This window comes from Macrobrachium nipponense, chromosome 21, assembly GCF_015104395.2.
Source record: "Macrobrachium nipponense isolate FS-2020 chromosome 21, ASM1510439v2, whole genome shotgun sequence".
NCBI lineage: Eukaryota > Metazoa > Arthropoda > Malacostraca > Decapoda > Palaemonidae > Macrobrachium > Macrobrachium nipponense.
Window position 1 is genome coordinate 65,793,301 of NC_087212.1, and position 19,823 is coordinate 65,813,123.

At 39.6% G+C, this 19,823-nt stretch overlaps 1 protein-coding gene across 1 annotated transcript in view; it reads right to left on the reverse strand.

Moving 5' to 3' along the window:
• Positions 1 to 19,823, reverse strand: part of LOC135198099 (prolow-density lipoprotein receptor-related protein 1-like) — an 875,913-nt gene that overhangs the window by 333,489 nt on the left and 522,601 nt on the right. Inside the window, 4 exon segments of the mRNA XM_064225548.1 lie at positions 2,522 to 2,699; positions 3,957 to 4,171; positions 4,327 to 4,425; positions 9,861 to 10,013. Of these exon segments, the coding sequence (XP_064081618.1) occupies positions 2,522 to 2,699; positions 3,957 to 4,171; positions 4,327 to 4,425; positions 9,861 to 10,013 (645 nt within the window).

A 19,823-nucleotide genomic window follows, 5' to 3' on the forward strand; every position in this document is an offset into this window, starting at 1 on the left:
CTTGTGCCCAAGGTTGGCATCTAACTTCAAGGATGGCCACGGGAGGCGCTGCGGTCGGCGTGGTGGGATGTGTAGTAGTAGTTGCTGGCGCCGACCGTGTGTCAGCTCTCTCAGGGAGGGGGATTTTGATGAAGGAGAATTCAAAATGACAAGAGGTTCGTGGTAGTGGTCTCACTCGCCCCAGCACCATACCAACACCCTCTTTTTATTTAGGGTGAGCGAGTCAGTTACTCTGACATCCCCCTATTTTTATTTTTTCTCTGGTAATGTTAGTATCATTTACCTAGAAATAATGAACTTAAGGGATTATTTCACTGGGCGACACAAACTGTTGCCCAGAAATAGATTTTTCCTTCATCAAAATCCCTTTTTTGGCACCAATATCCACCAATATCTGGTTATCAGCGCCAATACATACTTAACAGAGGTGCCAATGTCCAGTTATTGGCACTGATAAGCCCCAAAAATTGCCGATTTTTGGTTATCGGCAATTTTTGCTTGTTGTCATCCATCAGAATGGAGCCCCCTCCAATAACTGGGGACTGTGTGTGTGTGTGTATACTATATATATACATACAGTATGGGGGAATAGAGATGGTTACCATGGCCACCCTGCAAATAGCTATAATCCATAAAAATGCTTAGAACTGCTTATTTTGATAGTTAAAACACAAAAAACCCTCTAAAAATCCTAAAGCTTGAGTATTATTAGAGTTTTATCACAGAAAGTGCATTTAGTCATGAAAATGATATGAAAATACAGTAGTTTGTCAATATTTCTCAGCGAAAGAAGACATGTATGTACATAAGTAATGTTTGCAGAAGGTAAGGGTAAAATTCAATCAATTTAAATCATGAACTAGTGTGAGGGCTAACTATGAACGAGAGAGAGAGAGAGAGAGAGAGAGAGAGAGAGAGAGAGAGAGAGAGAGAGAGAGAGAGAGAGAGAGAGAGAGAGAAATACATACATCATTTGAGGTAAAACTCTGGAGGGGTATCATCTTTAAAAGTCCGAATAGGATCACATCTTCTGAAAGTACATTAACTGTATGTGCTGTAATTATGTAACATAGTACATACAGATTGTACCAGCACTTTTCTCCAAGGTTAAGAAAGTAATTTTCACAGAATGAAAACTCCGATATGTCTTATTAGTTGATCGTGGAGTTCTTATATAGTGACAAACACTGAATTATGCACTGCCTTTGTATTATTTTCAAAAATATAAAAAGCATACACAAAATCTTCGTACTGATTTTACACTTAAAAGCATGAAAACTTATACTAATTGTAGTATACTAGTACGTACTTCAGAAATTAAACAAAGTTTCAGAAGGGATATCATCTTTGAAAAGGGCAGTAACTCTGTGAGTGGGTATCGCACCTTATAAAAGTATGTATATGCACTAACTATAGGTGCTATAATTACCTTTGTATCATACTTATGCATGTACAAAAATAAAAATAATACATTTTAATAAATATTTAATACAGAAAAGCTTTAAAACTTAAAAATTTACAGAAGCAAATTAAACATAAACACTTTTGCAGGGTTTTGCAGTGTTTCTGGAGGATTTGCCAGTGTTTGCACTATTGTGAAGAACTCGCATATGATAATTAGTTAGGTTCCAATGAAAAGTTCATGCTATTGTGAATTTGTGCAAATTGAATTGCATAAGTTCTGGGTATTACTGTATATGTATATACAGTGGACCCCTTGTATGCACGGGGAATGCTTACCAGACCGCCCTCCGCAAATAGTGAGAATCCGCGAATACTTAGAACCCCTATAAAAATGCTTACAACTGCCTGTTTTGTTAGTTCAAACTCAAGAAAACCCACTAAAACTGCTTAGTTTTTTTTGTTAGTTTTTTTTGTTTTATCACAAAAAGTCTTACAGAAAATTGCATGAATATAAAAATTTCCCATGAGTAATGGGTATATTAAAGTCCATAGAGAAATCTGCGAATACATGAGTCCACGAATTGAGGGGGTTGACAGTACATATATATATAAGACAGTCCCTGATTATTGGTGGGGGTTCTGTTCCCGACGATGTGACAATAACTGAAAATCGGTGATAACAGCTCTGATCCCCAGTTATTGCCGCCGATAACCAAGGATCGGCACTGATAACTGGAGATCAGCACCAATAAGGAGAGATCGATGCATATCAGCGCCAAAAATTCAGTTATCGTCATTGCTTGACAAACGCTGTAATACCAGATTGCCGATAACCAGGGACTGCCTGCATGAAATTTGCTAGCAGCTTTGTTAAAAAGATACAATATTTTTAACATTACATACTGAACACAAATGTTCAACTAGCTATTCATGAAAAGCTTTCATTATTGTAAGCACTCTTGAAACAACTGTATGTCATCAAGGAAATTACATACAATACAATCCATAAGAATAATATTCTATAATTTTCCTCTGCACAGTTTGCACTGAACCTCAACCTGATAATATTATAAAATAAAACATTAATTTAAAGGATAACAGTTTGCAAAGTACTCACTGCAGTTGATTTCATCTGACTTGTCGATGCAGTCGTCCCTGCCATTGCAGACCCACACAAAATGAATACACTTTCCAGAATCACATTTAAATTGAGAAGGAAGGCATTCCCTCGGTGGGCAAGAATCAGGTTCATCACTTCCATCCCAACAGTCATCATGACCATCACACAGATATTCCTAATGACAAAAGGAAAGGTACAAGTGAAAACATTAGCTTTATGATGAAAAATATCTACTCAAAACAAGAGTTTATTCAAAATTTTATTATTTCCTGGGTTATAAAAATATGTAAATGAGATATCATATCTATTTCAAATATTTGTTGAGGACGATGAATATCAGGAAATCTCAATGTTTTTAGCAATCCTCTGATTTGTGTTGATTCTATTTGTACATATAATACTTTGAGAACAAGGAAAAACTAAATGGCTCTATAGTATCAGGTTCTGGGACCTTAAATCAACAAACAGCGAATGGAAAACAAAGCAGCTCATAAGAACAAAATGAAAATGAAAGAGCTATCTTCCTACAATATTCCTGATACCTTCAGACAAGGTGGAAACCTCAATGAAATATCTGGAGGGTGAACTGTCACCCCACACTCTTGAACTATATATATTTACTGATAGACAAAGTCATCTGTAGAGGCTTTAGGGTTCTAAACTTTGTCAGTTAACATTTCATGCTCAAGACATTTTAGGACTCCTCCATTTCTGAAAGTATCAGAGATTTAGTTTGAAGTAATACCTTCTGTTCTCATTTTTTTCTTATCAGCTGCTTTGTCTTCATATTATGATGCTATGATCATGCTTTTGTTTTCTTTCACTGTTTCTACTTGTACTTTTCCCACTTTACCTCCTGTAATTTCTGGAAGAAACTTATGAGCCCCATGTGATGAGTGAATCACCGACAGTTTCATGTATGTTAGAAGTAATTCTAAGTTACAACCTAGTCTAAAATTCAGGATATGCATCACTTGTAGTTTTTATATCTTGGAGCTTATACGTTTTTTCCCCATTATTTATGTTATTATATACATATAATATTTTCAATATCCCTTATTAAAATTATTTACCTTATCTTTTTATTTTTCACTTAGCTGGTCTTTTTCTATATACTGTCTGTATACTTAATTTACCTGATTTAAATTAGTTGTTTTAGCTCTTATATCTTCCACTGACTATCTATACATACATACATACATACATACACACACACACACACACACACATATATATATATAATATATATATATATATATATATATTATATATAATATATATATATATAGATATATTTATATATATATATTATATATATATATATATATAGTATATATCAATATATGTGCATATATATATATTAAATATATAACTTATGGGTATTAAAGGATTATTAAGCAAGAAAACATATGAATCTTGTACTCTTACTTACATTCGGTATGCATCGATGTTGAGATTTATCAAACATTGGGCACATGAACTGTCCTGTTGGGCATGACATACCCACAGGCACTGGACAACCCCCTGGAGGATGTTCATCTGAATCATCATCACCGCAATCTTTGTCATTATCACAAACCCATTTCTTTGGGATGCAACGGCCTGTTGAACTGCACTTGAATTCTTCTTCACTACATTCAATGGTACCTTTGAAAGATAAAACAGTACTAAACAATGACATTTTACCCTAGTTTCATGAAGGATTAAAAGAACAGATATTGTCTTAACTCTCTTGGCATCAAATGCAGTATTACTTCATACCTATTGTTCTCTTGTACCATGGTTAATGAAACATAGCTTACCACAATCTTCCGGCTCATCTGAACCATCCTCACAGTCTTTAAAGGCATCACAGCGCCAAATAGCAGGGATGCAGTTTCCATTTGCACATGCAAACTGGTCTGTGAAAAATACAAAATAACAATGCTGTTGAATAAAAACACTTAAAAAAATAGGGATTTGAATTGTGTAAATGATACTATGTATATAACTTAAATATGTATGTCGCAATTATGAAAAAGTCTACAGAACACAGTACAAATATTTACATTTTCACTTCCCCAAAATAAAAAATTAACTATGGAAGCTAAGTTGGTTACGTAAATAATCTATATATATGCTTTTATATATAAATAACTTGTAATTTATTTAACCATATATACCTCGAGTTTGTTGGAGCTGTGTTAAAACAGGTTACTAGATAAATGTCAAAACAGGTTACTAGATAAGTTTTTATTTAATTAGTATTAAATATACCACTTAATAAATCAACCAGCCTCCAACCAAAGAATGGATAAAATTATATTCTCACATTACCTATTAAAAAGAAAACCCAATTATATAGTCTTTCAAACATTTCAAGATCACTAGAGCATGACCAGGAAAAGAATACAGTGCTGCCAGATCTATTCATCCCTTTAAATCTAACCTGCCAGGTTAATCCCTTGTTTATGGCTTTGCCTGACATCTGTCATTTACTGTATACTTCATTCCTAAATTAACAGTGTTGAATAAACTTTGGTTGTTCTTGATGATTTTCCTTTTTTTGTGTGCTTTATGAAATGATAATTATAATTCTTATAATAAAGTCATGTTGTGCTTAATGCATTACCACTAAAATTTGTGAGGGTGGTTCGGCAGGAATAGCTTTTCAAGCCATTTTATTACATACTGTCCATATTCTATTTAAGCAGTTATTTACTGGTTACACGATTAGATTTGTTCAGTGTCTATGCAGGTTAAATAAACAGTAGTTTTTCTGGGCCTAACCTGTGTCGTCCCGTGAAATGTTCCTATAGCACTCATTTCTAAGGTATAAATATTGCTAAATATACAAGAGAAAAAAGCTATATGGTTATGCCAGAGTTTCCTGGCTTGCTCACCCTTATTAAGGGTGTCGGTATGGAAACTGGGGCGTGTGAAACCATTATCAGAGGTCCCCTGCCATTTAGTCTCTTCCTTTCTCAATATCCCCCGTTCTACAGAGGAGCCGTTCCAGGCCATCTACCACCCGCTACTGCTACTACTAGCGTCCTGCCCACCATTCCTTTAATAGCACTGTGTACGTCTAGACATGTGTGTGCGTTTTTCAGAATTCTTCCCTTTGTTTTTGAAGCAACTTTGTCTGAGCGTCAGGAATCCATTGGATCTAAGTTGAGTACTGCAATTAATAAATTCCACTTTTTAGTGTAGCGATGTTAATTATAAGTATGTTGGGCGTTGTTATTTAGCGGGAGCCTGCATGACGCCGCTCCCGAGGCAGCCATTTCGTGCATCGCTACCCGCGAATATTCATATTTATGACGACGTTCAATTGGTCTTCCATACTAATTGTAGTCGCCTTATCTGGATAGATTAGCAGTTACTCAGAATTTAAGAGCATTTTTATTCCTATCCTGGCATTATATGATAGTTTTCTGAAGGCAAGAGTCATACTAGCCTTTCCACTCGAGCCGCATGGTCTCGGAAGGTAGCCTAGATCTGGGATTCCTATTATCCTTCCCCTTCGGCTGTCTTCCCAAATGATTCGTTGGTTGGGCGGCGTCGCCACCCCTTCCATTTTCCCGTATGTTAGTCTCATAAATAAGAGACTACCTCACCAGGTTGAATTTCAATTGGTTGTTTACCTGGATTGCACAATTGACCTTGGTTTTCACTTGGATCGCACATTGGATCTACTCCTGTATTGTACATACTGATATTGTCTGTATATATAAATATCCTGTAATTGGGTGTTGGATTTAATCTGAACTTTCCAGAATTTTGATTGTATAACTTTATACTACGTATTTGTTTATTAGGGTAAGGACAGTAGAATTAAGGAAATTATTAAGATTACTGTAAAATTAAGAAACTTTATTAAAGTACTGTAGAATTAATTACAATTCTTTAATTTTTTCCTTCCAGTAACTTGTTTACACTAGATTACCAAGCTGGTGGGGCCAATTCTCTGTTACTATTTCACGGGACGACACAGGTTAGGCCCAGAAAAGGGATTTTGACAAAGGAAAAATTTATTTCTGGGCAGTGACCTGTGTCGCCCAATGAAAACCACCCCTTTATCTTCCTCACCCTATCTGGCCCGAGCTTGGGTGCTATTCACAGGAATGGTGGACAGGACGCTAGTAGTAGCAGTAGCGGGCGGTAGATGGTCTGGAACGGCTCCTCTGTAGAACAGGGGATATTGAGAAAGGAAGAGACTAATTGGCAGGGGACCTCTGATAGTGGTTTCACACGCCCCAGTTTCCATACAGACACCCTTAATAAGGGTAAGCGAGCCAGGAAACTCTGGCATAACCATATAGCTTTTTTCTCTTGTATATTTAGCAATTTTTATACCTTAAAAATGAGTGCTATAGGAACATTTCACTGGCGACACAGGTCACTGCCCAGAAATAGATTTTTCCTTTGTCAAAATCCCTTATTTAACCATTTAATCATTTAGGAGAGAAAAACAATTTGAATCTAAAAGTTTATGACATTTTCCTTTGTAGACAAATGGAAAAATCCCATTGGTTTACATATTAGTAAAGCCGGATTAAGTTCTGCACAGGCAGTCCCCGGTTATCGGCGGGGGTTCCATTCCCGGGAGTGTGCTGATAAGTGAAAACTGCCATTAACCGAAACTCATTGATTTATGGTGCCATAATGGCGCTTATTGCTCTGATAACCGGTTATCGGCACCATAAGCACCCTTATGGCACACCATAAGAACCCTTATGGAGCTTATGGCGCTGATAACCAGAACTTGTCCCATTATGACATCATAAATTGCCGATTTTATGGTGCTTGTCTACCAATCCTTTTAAATCTCAGCTTCGAGGTTAATCCCTTGTTTATAACTTTACCTGAGAACTGTCATTTACTGTATTTTGTTTTCTTAAGAAACAAAGAGTAATTTTTGGTTGTTCTCAATGATTTTCCTTTCTTTTTTCTTTGTATGTTTTTTGGAAATAATAATCACAGATCTTATAATAATGCCATAACGTCAAGCCATTTAATTATTTTCCATATTCCATTTTAGCAGTTATTTATATATGTATGTGTGTACTAATAATTGCTTTTCGGTGTACATGCGCACACACAAAAACACAAGCAAAGGTTATTCGAGGTTGCATTTAGAAGAAATGAAAACAAAATCCGGGATAAATACGGAGCAAACATTCCATTTGTGTGCTTAATCATGGCCACTTAATCTGCATTTACTGCTGAGGTTTTAGGTTTAAGCATGTCAGTTTAAGGGTAAAATGACCAAAATGCCCTTAACTGCGAACAATATAGTCCTGGATAAACCCCGTCACCCACCACGACATTTTAGTTTGACTATATGTAGTCGTTTTTGTAAAACGAAGTATTTTCATATGTTACAAACAATTCATTAGCCTGAGAGTGAAGATGCTGGTGCTGAACAGATTTGTTCCACTTTGGCTATTCCCTGGGCTATCCATATCATCCAGTGACACTAGATACTTAAGGTGACCACTGTTGTTGTTTTTGATTGAGCTGGCCTGTTAAATGCCCTTGTTGACCACGTGTCAGTGAAATTGAGGTCTGGCAGTGCTGACCAAAAATTATGCCGTATCTCTTTGTATTTATGAAAATAAATTAGGTTTGTATGGAAAATATGTCACAACAAATATGTTTTTGTTATAACCTTTAAGGGTGCCGGCCGGCCAATATAGGGTGAAAAACGCAAAATCATGAAAAATCATGGAGCTTCGTATGGTAATGGAGAATGCGCATATGAAATATTTCGTCAAAATTCCTCTTACTTTCATAGTTACAGGGTAATTAGTAATAGTAACTCAATAAGCCAAAAACATTGATCCATACAAGAAAATGCAATATTTCATCTGTTATCGTAAATTTTGGTAATTATTATCAAACACATTGTGAGTAATGGCATCTGTAGAGATTCCATGAATCACAAGACAGGAAGACTGAGCTTTACACCATTCAGTGCGAGCAGAAACATGAAAGAGAGCACACATTCGAGTTTCACCTCTGACATTTGCTTGCTTCTACGTCTGTTTTTCTCTGTTTTGGCAAAGTTTTCATCATGCCAAAGAGGAAAAGACAGGGAAAACTTCTTGCTAACATACAGAAGAAGAAAATTTGCTCTAATAAGAGTTCAGTAGATCATAATATTGTGTAAAAAGTGCCCCAGGCTACGATCTTTGAGCAAAGGGATCTTCATTTGATTAAATTATGATAAATAACATAGCTTTGGTTTATTAATACCCAAAATGGAATATAAAATTCATAATAACATTATCTTTGTAAAATACAAAGAAAAACTTTAAACACCCGTATCTCAAAACTATACTTATTGACCTTCAAATTCTATCTTCTCCATTAGTTTTTAAATTATAGCATTGAAATTTGGTATATAATTTAGAAAGACATTATAGAACAATCAAATCTAGCCCTTTTTTCTAATTTTTGTTTCATTTTATTTTTAAATTTTTTTCTGATTTATAAGGTTTATTTTTTTTATCATAATGAAAAATCCATATCTAGCAAAAAAAAGACTTAGAAAAACTCTACATTTGATTGCAGGTCTACATCAGGTCTATATATGGTAGTAATCCAAGGTCTTAATATTAAGTAACAAGGGAGGAGATAGAATTTGAAAAATGGTTTTGTTCGGGATAACACGCACTGGCATCACAAAACCAAAGGTCAGAGGCAAGAATCATATGTGGTTTGGAGATGTCCTATGTCACCTTATTAAGTGGTATGAATATCAAAGTACTGTCCTTAAAAAATTTCACTTGAACAGGCTATAACAAGACAAAATTTTAATCATAGCAATGAGACATCTGACACTGTATGAATTCCTTACTAGCCACACCCTAGTAATCTTAGAGTGCTTGAAAGACTATATGTAGTAGCAGAGCAACAATGAAAGAGAAAAATACCACTAATTTAAATGTGCATACAGTACTATAGCTAAACCTGAAGAACACCAATTTTCAAAATTTACTCAGAGATTCCCTAAAATTATAAAATTAAAATTGCTTCTGACATAAACATCTTCATCCTTGCAGAACAGAAGCAACTAACATCCACTGCTGTGGTACACAGCACAAGTCAATTAAGAAATAAAATTACAGCAATCATCAAAATATGTTGCAACTGACCATCTATTAAAAATCATGTGCCATGAGCATAACCAATTCTTTGATAGAAACAAGTTACTTTTACCTTAATGTCTTTGTCTTTTATGCTAATGCTCAACTCCAAAATGCAGAAGAAAGGTTAAACATAAAAATGATTTTTTATTAGCATTTTGCATACTGAAAAATGTAAAAGGGGAAGGAAGGACAGTATTTACCTTCAGGGCAAGTATAGACACAATCAGCTTCATCACTTGACACCCCTGTAGCATTTTCATCTTTGCAATCGTTGTCACCATCACATTTAAAAACTATGGCAATGCATCGTCCATTGTCACACTGATGAGTCCCAGATGGGCAAGAACTTGATGCTGCAAAAAATTAGTAACAAAGGTAATAAAGCTGCCATTTTCAGTATTCCAGGTAATATATAATAAGAAAAATGAAAGTTTTAATCAAGACCCTCAACTTGAAAACAGAATGCTTTTGTTTGATTCTATACTGTATTTGTATAAATACTGTACCTGCATAACACAGTTTTTTCAAGCAGCAGAGCATTACTTTGCCAATTCTAGTAAATCACTGGTACTATTTGATATTTCCCAATCACAGGGTGGGGGATATCAAACACTCTAAGGCTCATACAAGATAAAAATACTTCCAATACCTAAATCTCCTGTATATTTCTACATATTTTTGTCCAGTCAAAAGCAATAGTACCATATTTTGCCTCTACAAACCATCGTTCTGGTGTTTTATTATATAAAGTACTTCAATATCTGTCCCCTTTCTTTCATATCAAAAGATATTTTAAAGTCTTATCTCACTTCTGCATAATAATAATAATAATAATAATAATAATAATAATAATAATAATAATAATAATAATAATAATAATAACCGCAGCATAGATCAGAAAACCAGGAAACATATGACAATACACAAAGCACTACACCCAAGAGCAAATACGGACAGACTATACATAACACGAAAGGAAGTAGGGAGAGGACTACTAAGTATAGAGGACTGCGTCAACATCGAGAAGAGAGCACTGGGGCAATATCTGAAAACCATTGAAGACGAGTGGCTAAAGAGTGCATGGGAAGAAGGACTAATAAAAGTAGACGAAGACCCAGAAATATACAGAGACAGGAGAAAGACAGACAGAACAGAGGACTGGCACAACAAACCAATGCACGGACAATACATGAGACAGACTAAAGAACTGGCCAGCGATGACAATTGGCAATGGCTACAGAGGGGAGAGCTAAAGAAGGAAACTGAAGGAATGATAACAGCGGCACAAGATCAGGCCCTAAGAACCAGATATGTTCAAAGAATGATAGACGGAAATAACATCTCTCCCATATGTAGGAAGTGCAATACGAAAAATGAAACCATAAACCACATAGCAAGTGAATGCCCGGCACTTGCACAGAACCAGTACAAAAAGAGGCATGATTCAGTAGCAAAAGCCCTCCACTGGAGCCTGTGCAAGAAACATCAGCTACCTTGCAGTAATAAGTGGTACGAGCACCAACCTGAAGGAGTGATAGAAAACGATCAGGCAAAGATCCTCTGGGACTATGGTATCAGAACAGATAGGGTGATACGTGCAAACAGACCAGAGAAAGTATCACTCATTGATGTTGCAATACCATGGGACACCAGAGTTGAAGAGAAAGAGAGGGAAAAAATGGATTAGTATCAAGATCTGAAAATAGAATAAGAAGGATATGGGATATGCCAGTGGAAATCGTACCCATAATCATAGAAGCACTAGGCACGATCCCAAGATCCCTGAAAAGGAATCTAGAAAAACTAGAGGCTGAAGTAGCTCCAGGACTCATGCAGAAGAGTGTGATCCTAGAAACGGCACACATAGTACGAAAAGTGATGGACTCCTAAGGAGGCAGGATGCAACCCGGAACCCCACACTATAAATACCACCCAGTCGAATTGGAGGACTGTGATAGAGCAAAAAAAAAAAAAAAATAAAAAAAATAATAATAATAATAATTTCTTCCTCTGGTTTGCTTCTGTAGCTCCAGTCTCAGGCTGTTGGTTACTGTCGTTGTGGTGGTCAGTTGCTGGATGACGACCTCCAAGTACCTGACCGTCTTCCCCTTCAATTGGGCTGAATATCTGGCTGCCAGACGAAGCTCCTCCATTGCCAGAGGTTCCATTTACATTGTTGTCATTTAATCCTTCATTTCTTTCCATCATTGCTGAGTTTTGCTATTTAACCCCTAGTTAGACCCTGCCCCATCAAGAATAGGTACTCATTTACAGCTGAGTAGACTGAGGAAGTTTATGGTAAAGATCCTTTCCCAAGGAATCAACGCCAAGGTGAGCGGTCACCCATCCAACGACTGACCAGCCCCAGTGTTGCTTAACCAGAATATTGACGACCTAACCCACTCTGCCATGGCGTCACAAGATCAGGCCCTAAGAACCGGATATGTTCAAAGAACGATAGATGGAAATAACATCTCTCCCATATGTAGGAAGTGAAATACAACAAAAAGAGGCATGATTCAGTGGCAAAAGCCTCCACTGAAGCCTGTGCAAGAAACATTGATTGACAAAATCAAGAAGAAAGTTTCACTCATTGATGTCTCAATACCATGGGACACCAGAGTTGAAGAGAAAGAGAGGGAAAAAATGGATAAGTATCAAGACCAGAAAATATAAATAAGGATATGGGATATGCCAGTGGAAATTGTACCCATAATCATAGGAACACTAGGCACGATCCCAAGATCCCTGAAAAGGAATCTAGAAAAACTAGAGGTTGAAGTAGCTCCAGGACTCATGCAGAAGAGCGTGATCTTAGAAATGGCGTACATAGTAAGAAAAATGATGGACTCCTAAGGAGGCAGGATGCAACCCGGAACCCCACACTATAAATACCACCCACTCGAATTGGAGGACTGTGATAGAGCAAAAAAAAATTAATAATAATAATAATAATAATAATAACAATAATAATAATAATAATAATAGTAAATTGTTAAAAATGTATATGATAAAGATTTTAAAATTTAGAAACACTTCCATTCAATTTACTATCTTTCATATCTATGGAAAGGTGTGATTTTACTTTCACCTTTAATTAAAGGAAAGCACTCCTAGTGACTAATTTTATTTCAATAATGAAAATGACTTATAAAATTTTAGAAATTTGAACCTTATATAGTTAATATCATAAAAGACTAGTTTATCATGACCTCTGAGCCTAATAAAGACTCTTCTTGGACTGGTTATATTATACAGTAAAGTAAATAAATTGCATACAGTATTTTTTCATGGATGATACCTTGACCTTTGGGTACTTTAGCTATGAGCTATGTGGGTATGAAAGGTCTACTACCTGGTTGTTGTAATATTTGTAAAGAAGTATCTGTAACTAAACACAGTGTAAATAAAATTATTTTAATGGAAAACACAGGTATGAAATTTACTTTTCTAATTATGTTTATTACTACATATAATGAAGAATTCTTTTAAACAATTTTTTTCAGTTAGTGGACATTTTTCAAATATCACTGTTTAGGCACCAAATTATTACTCTGACTAAATACTGTTGTCTAATGAATACAGTCTTCTTCAATAAACCAGGCATTATGATGTTTATGCAGCCAGTCATAGTCATTTGTTTTACTGTTCTCTTAATAACATCTCTGCACATAAGTTATGAATATGTGGTGGTGAATGTACCTACAGCTCTAAAGCTTTTAGCCTGAGACTGGACTTATAATAAAATATCTTAAAATCTCCAGTCCTTAACTTTTAACCCTTAATGGACAGATTGACCCTTGGGAGCAGTAATAACAGGTTTGGGGCAGTGCACAGATTGATCCATTGATTTGGAAAGAATCAGGCAGGAAAGAGGTGCCAATACTTTTATAGCCCATAAATTCACAAATGGCAACTTTTACACTGGCTAAAATCACGAATATGGGCATCTCAGTTCATTTCTGCTTCAGACATCAAGGGGGTATGTATTGCATCTCTTTCACATGACTTTTTTTGTAAATTTGCTTGTAAATATACCAAGGGGTTGCTGTTGGTTTTTGGTCTTGTCTTTTATTATAGTATGTTGCTTGTAAGTGTAATTTTGCAAAGAAAAGTGTACAGAAATATTAGAAAAAACATGTAAAAAAAAAAAAATTACTGAATCTTTATTCTAAGTAAATTTATGTAAATATTTTTCAACAAATATGCAAAGAATTTGTTAGTAATTTCATTTCCTATCTGTTTTGATATTGTATAAGCTGTAATTATAATTTTACAAAATAAAATAAAATAATTTATTAGAAAAACATGTAAATAGGTAAAATTTACAACTGCCTTATAATAGAGACCCCACAAAGGGAAATAGTCATTTTCAACGTCTTGTGGAAGGTAGAGAACATTTTTTTAGAATTTTTTTCTTTCACCATGTGCATTTGCATATCTTCCCCTTTCCAATGATGAGTTCTTTTCATAAATTGGCCGACCTCAAAGTTTACCTGCCCTGAGGAGCTGCATATCGATATATTTACCCATCCAATAAGGGTTAAGTATTAAGAAAATATGCATGTATGACTGGGGAATGAGAGAATCTTTAAGAAAAGGTTGACAAAATCAATGTTTACTGCAGACAGACAAAATCCATAGTGAGAGTAAGTGTAAACACTTTGTTACTAAATTAAGATAAAATCCATGCTGAAAGTGAGTGTAAGCATTTCTGGGCTCAGCTCGTGTCGCTGCGCGAAATATCCTTTAATCTATTATTTCTAGGGTAAATGTACTAACACATACCAGAGAATAAATAAATAAAGAAAAAGGTCAGTATAACTGACTCGCTCACCCCCCCAGAGGGTGTCGGTATGAACACTATGGCGAGTGAGACCACTACCACGAGCCAAATGCCAATAGAATTCTCCCACTACAAAATCCCCCAAGAGGAGAGCCGACCCACAGAGTGGGCAGCACCAACTACTACTACTCCATCCCATGCTGCCGACTGCTGCGCCTCTGGTGGCCATCCTTTTCAGTTAGCGCACACGATACACACGTGCCATTTTCTTCACTGTGTTTTTGTGCCCTTTCCTTTGGATTTCATTACCATGGAGCGTGCAGCCATCGCAGCAGCTAAGTTAAGTACTCAGTGTATTGCTAATTGGTTTTTTCCGGCCCTGAGCACGTATTTGCCGTTTTTTAGGTATAAATACGATCTCTAGGTCGGAAGCATGGCAGCATGGTTCTGCCTCGTGGTGGGTCCATTCTGGGTCGCCCATACCCAGAACATCCCCGTGCTTTTGTACGCTCTATTTTAATTATCCGCTTTGTTTAGGGTTACGGTCTACACGGTTTTGTCATGCATGCATGTCTTTTACCTTATGTAGGCTCTTCCATCCAGACCCTAGCCACGGCTCTTAGTATCGGCCTCGGCTAGCTTTGAGTGGTAGCCTTGCCTTCGGTTAGTCGTACACTCCTGGATTTTTTCTCCTACTATTTTGTTTTCTTTTTCTTTCATTTTATTATTCATTTGTATTATTTATGTGATATTTGTTAGGTTAGTTATGGAGTCTGGCTCGCTTAGCCTAGGTCATGGCCCATTGGGCCTTTATGTTACCGCTTTTCAGCTCGGTTTGCTCCCCGATAGCATCTCTCTGATCAGTTGGTTATGTTCTAGGCTTAATTGTTGTTCTTATCGCCCCGTGTCACTTATGGATCACGATGGCAGCCACAGAACGCCTGTCCAGTCACCTTTCCCCCCTCCCGCTCTTCCATAGGGTCGGGGGGGGTGGGTAGGCCTGCCCATGCTCGCTCCACATACCCGAGCCTGCCCTCCCTCTCTCCCCCCAGGCGGAGGGGGTAGAGGGACGGGACAGACCCAGACTGGACTCGACCTCTCCGGCTTCTCGGTCCGTGGTCGAGGATGGTAAGGTGGGGGGGACTGGCCTTTCCCCCCCTCCATTACTACTCCGTCGCTCCGTTACTAGCCCGAGTCTGTATGCCCCTTGCTCTTTCCCACCTTACTAGGGCTCCTTTACCACCGGAGACCTGGCATCCAGCGGAAAGGTGCTAGTCTACCCCACGGGGTGGACCGGAACATACAGTCGGTCCCTTCTAACATCTCCGTTTCACTGAGTTATACACTCCGCCACGCACCTGGACTTAGTCCGGTACGTTCGAGCTTTTAGGTTTAAGATCTATTATGTTTAAACTATTAAAGTTTTATCTTAAGTACCTTAAACCATCCCCCCTCCCTTCATGTTTCACCGGATACCTCCGGGGTTATAGCCTATTCAGGCGATTAAGGGAGGGGCTATGCCCAAATTTTTTCCGAGCTCCGGCATGCAACGGAGTTCTTCTGTCCTTTAGCCTGTAAGTGATATTCTTTAAGATACTCATGTGTCTTTTCACTTACAGACCACAACTGTGAGCATCCGGGATGCGCCGCCACACTTCAAGACCCATGTGGACACGAAGTTTGCCCACCGGTCCATGCTCCATGCGCGACTCCGCAAGGGACATCCAGGTCTGGTACCATGAAACGTGTACCATATGTTTACGATCTTGGTGAGCCAAGCTTTAGACGGGGTAAGTAGTTCCATCTCCTGGTAGCTGGCCCTCATCTGTTATAGTGCTTAAGTTTTACATCAATCACTCTAACTTAAGGTAAATTCAAGGGGCCTTATAGCCCCTATAATTTTTAAGTTATGCTTTAAGTTAGCTTTAGTTTTAAGTTATTCTTAAATCTAATCAATACCCTCTCTTCCAGGCGCCGGCCGTGAGGGATACTGCACTGGCAACCCTGCGGGCCTGGGTCGGCGGTTTCGGGAAGAACGCCGCCAAGGGTATGCCCTACATCTGGAGAAAAGGTTGGCGGTACTAATCTTCCCCGGAGGCAAGGCGACAGGATACGTCGACCCAGTAGAGGCGGCCCCGACTATCGCCCTTCATCCAGCAACAGCTGGCTGCCTCATTGACTGACCAAGGCCAGGACATCTCCTCGGAAGTCGTCGACGTTGGATATTAATGTAGAACCTATGGTAGGTGTGGACGACCTGTTGGTCGAGGTAGGTAAGGTGGACACCCAAGGGATACCCTTGGGTGCAACTGCTTCTTCTACTCCTGCAACCTCTCCATCCTTCCAAGGCTTTAACGGGTAACGAATTATATACTCCTCCTGACGCTTCAGTTAGACCCAAGGTCAAGGGTCAAGCAGTGAAATCCTTGACGAAGACGTCGTCGTCGTCTAAGAAGACGGCTTCGGCGTCATCCTCTTCTCGTAAGTCTCCGGCTAGGAATCCCGGAGCAGAGAGATCTAAAGCTTCTGGGTCCGGCTCTAAGTCCTCGAGGAGTAAATCCTCCAGAGAGAGATCTCACACTCCGGCGGAGTCGTCAGTTCCGCTACCCTTGGTTCCAATTCAGAGCCACCCCTCCACCTCCGCAGCAGCTCCGGCTTTGGACTCCAATGCTGGTCTGTTACAACAGGTGGGCGACCTGGTTGGGTCTCTGAAAAGTAGCATGGAACAAATGATCTCTCGGTTGTCGGATAGGATTACCTCTCAAGACAGCATTATAGCCGGACTGAGCCAAGCTCCTCTAGCCTCTCCTCCACCTTTCAATACAGGTGGAGCCCAGCTTCCCCCGTATGACTCTCTACCTCCGTTCTCAATGAACAACCCTTGGAGGAGTAGACGTCATACGCCCCCTTCCAAGACGGACTCATTTCTATCCCGGAATGTGGAACTCGGAGGATCGAGGACTTCGTTCTACCCGGAAGACCTTCAGCCTCCGTTCATCGGCTACGCAAGGCTCACCACCTCAGCCATGACTCGGGATGATAAAGTACCAAAGGAGACAGTCCTCTATTCACGTGACCAGGCTCAGAGAGAATGGCTCAGGTGTCTAGAGGACATGGATTGTTCCAATACGAAAATCCAACCTTTCAAGAGTCCGTTTACGATCTTTACGATGGATGAGAGTACCCCGCTCCCTTTCCTGACAAAGATCGCGACGTCTACCATTCCAGCGGCCCAGAAGGGGGACCCCATGCCTCAACTGAAGGAAGCAGATCCTACATCTCCGTTACTTCCTTCAGCCGAGAATTGTGGGAAGACTTACCTAACACCTTCTCAGCTGGCAAACTCAAACCGGACTGTGCTATGGAGCAGTTTGGTGAGAAGCTACCTAGGCTTCCAGATAGCCTTATTCAGGCAGAATTTGACGCCAAATCGCGGTTAGCCAGATCTATTAATTCCATGGCTATGACCGAGGTGGCTACATAGCCTATGGGTCAGAACCGCTCTTCAAGCTTATGGACCAAATCCCTGACTCAAACGGTACAGTCAGACATGTTTGAGTTTGCCACTGCTAGGACGAATTGTAGGAAACATGTCCTACAAGAAGCAACTATTCGGCACGAGCCGAATAGGTTACTTGCGTCGAGCATCTGGGAGCAGACCTCTTCCCAGAAGCGATGGTGAAGGAGGTTCAGTCAGAGGCTACGAGGTTGAACCAAAGCCTTAAGGACCGTTGGGGTCTTACGGCCAAGAGACGACAAGATCTAGCAGCTAGGGGTAAGGGTCAAAGGAAACCTAGACGTTTCCAGCCCTACCAGAAAAAGCAGCCACGCTTTTCTCAGCAAGTTCCGGCTGTTCCCTTAGTGCAAACAGCCCAACCTTCCACCTCAAAGGCTCAATCACAGCTGATTTACGTTATCTCCCCTCAGCCTCAGCCCTCCACCTCTTACGCCCTCTCTCCAGCTTACAATCAAGCCTTCGAGAATCAAGCTTCACAGAAGTATGACCGCTCGGGTAAGGGAGGCAGAGGTAAGCGATCCTTTCGTGGGAGAGGATCGGGAGGTCCCTTTAATAGGGGAAAACATTTCAGGGGAGGCCGAGGAGGCTACCAGAACCAATGAGGAATTTCAGGTAGGAGGGAGGCTGTTTCACTTTCGCCACCGGTGGAACTTCAGCAAGTGGGCTCAGAGCATTGTGTCAAAAGGCCTGGGTTGGGGGGGGGGGGGAGCTGGTTAGAACCCACCCCCATCCAGACCTTTCGCCAACTTCCTTCCAAGGAACTGACGGAGTATGCGGAGGATCTCCTTCAGAAAGGAGCTATAGCGAGAGTCAACAGGTGTTAAAATTTCAAGGACGCTTGTTCAGCGTGCCAAAGAAAGGCTCACAAAAAAGAAGGGTAATCTTAGACTTGTCCCGCTTAAACTTAGCCATTCGCTGCGACAAGTTCAAGATGCTCACGATCTCGCAGGTACGGACCTTACTTCCCCCCCCGTGGGGCCGTCACCACCTCTATCGATCTTACAGACGCTTACTATCATATCCCTATTGCAAGACACTTCCGTCCGTATCTGGGCTTCAAGATAGGAGACCAGACATTCTCCTTCAAGGTAGTTCCTTTCGGGCTCAACGTAGCACCCCAGGGTGTTTACGAAGCTGCGGAAGTAGTAGGTCAAACAACTCAGATCGTAAGGGATTATGGTAGTAGCGTATCTCGACGATTGGTTGATCTGGGCTTCAACAGTCGAGGAATGCAACAGAGCAACACTGAAAGTAATTCAGTTCCTGGAATATCTAGGCTTCAAGATAAACAGGACCAAGTCAAGACTCACCCCAGAGTCAAACTTTCAGTGGCTAGGCATTCAATGGAATCTATCCTCCCATACTCTGTCGATTCCATCATCCAAAAGAAAGGAAATAGCGAAGTCAGTCAAACAATTTCTGAGTCACAAACTGGCATCAAGAAGATCCCAGGAAAGGATCTTGGTTCTCTCCAGTTTGCATCAGTGACGAACATCTTAATGAAAGCCAAACTGAAAGACCTAACCAGAATCTGGCGCTCACGAGCAAATGTCAGGTCCAGGGACAAATTATCCTCAGTCCCTCTGATTCTAAAGAATCGACTCCGACCGTGGGCGAAAGTCAAGAACTTGTCGGTGTCAGTGCCCCTTCAGTTTCCTCCACCAGGGATCACCATCCACACAGACGCATCATTAAGCGGTTGGGGAGGATATTCCCAGTTCAAAAGGTTCAAGGGAACGTGGTCACCTCAGTTCCGTCAGTTCCATATAAACGTACTGGAAGCAATGGCAGTGTTCTTGACTCTAAAAAAGTTACGCCCGCCAAAGTACTCCCACATAAAGCTAGTCCTGGACAGCGCAG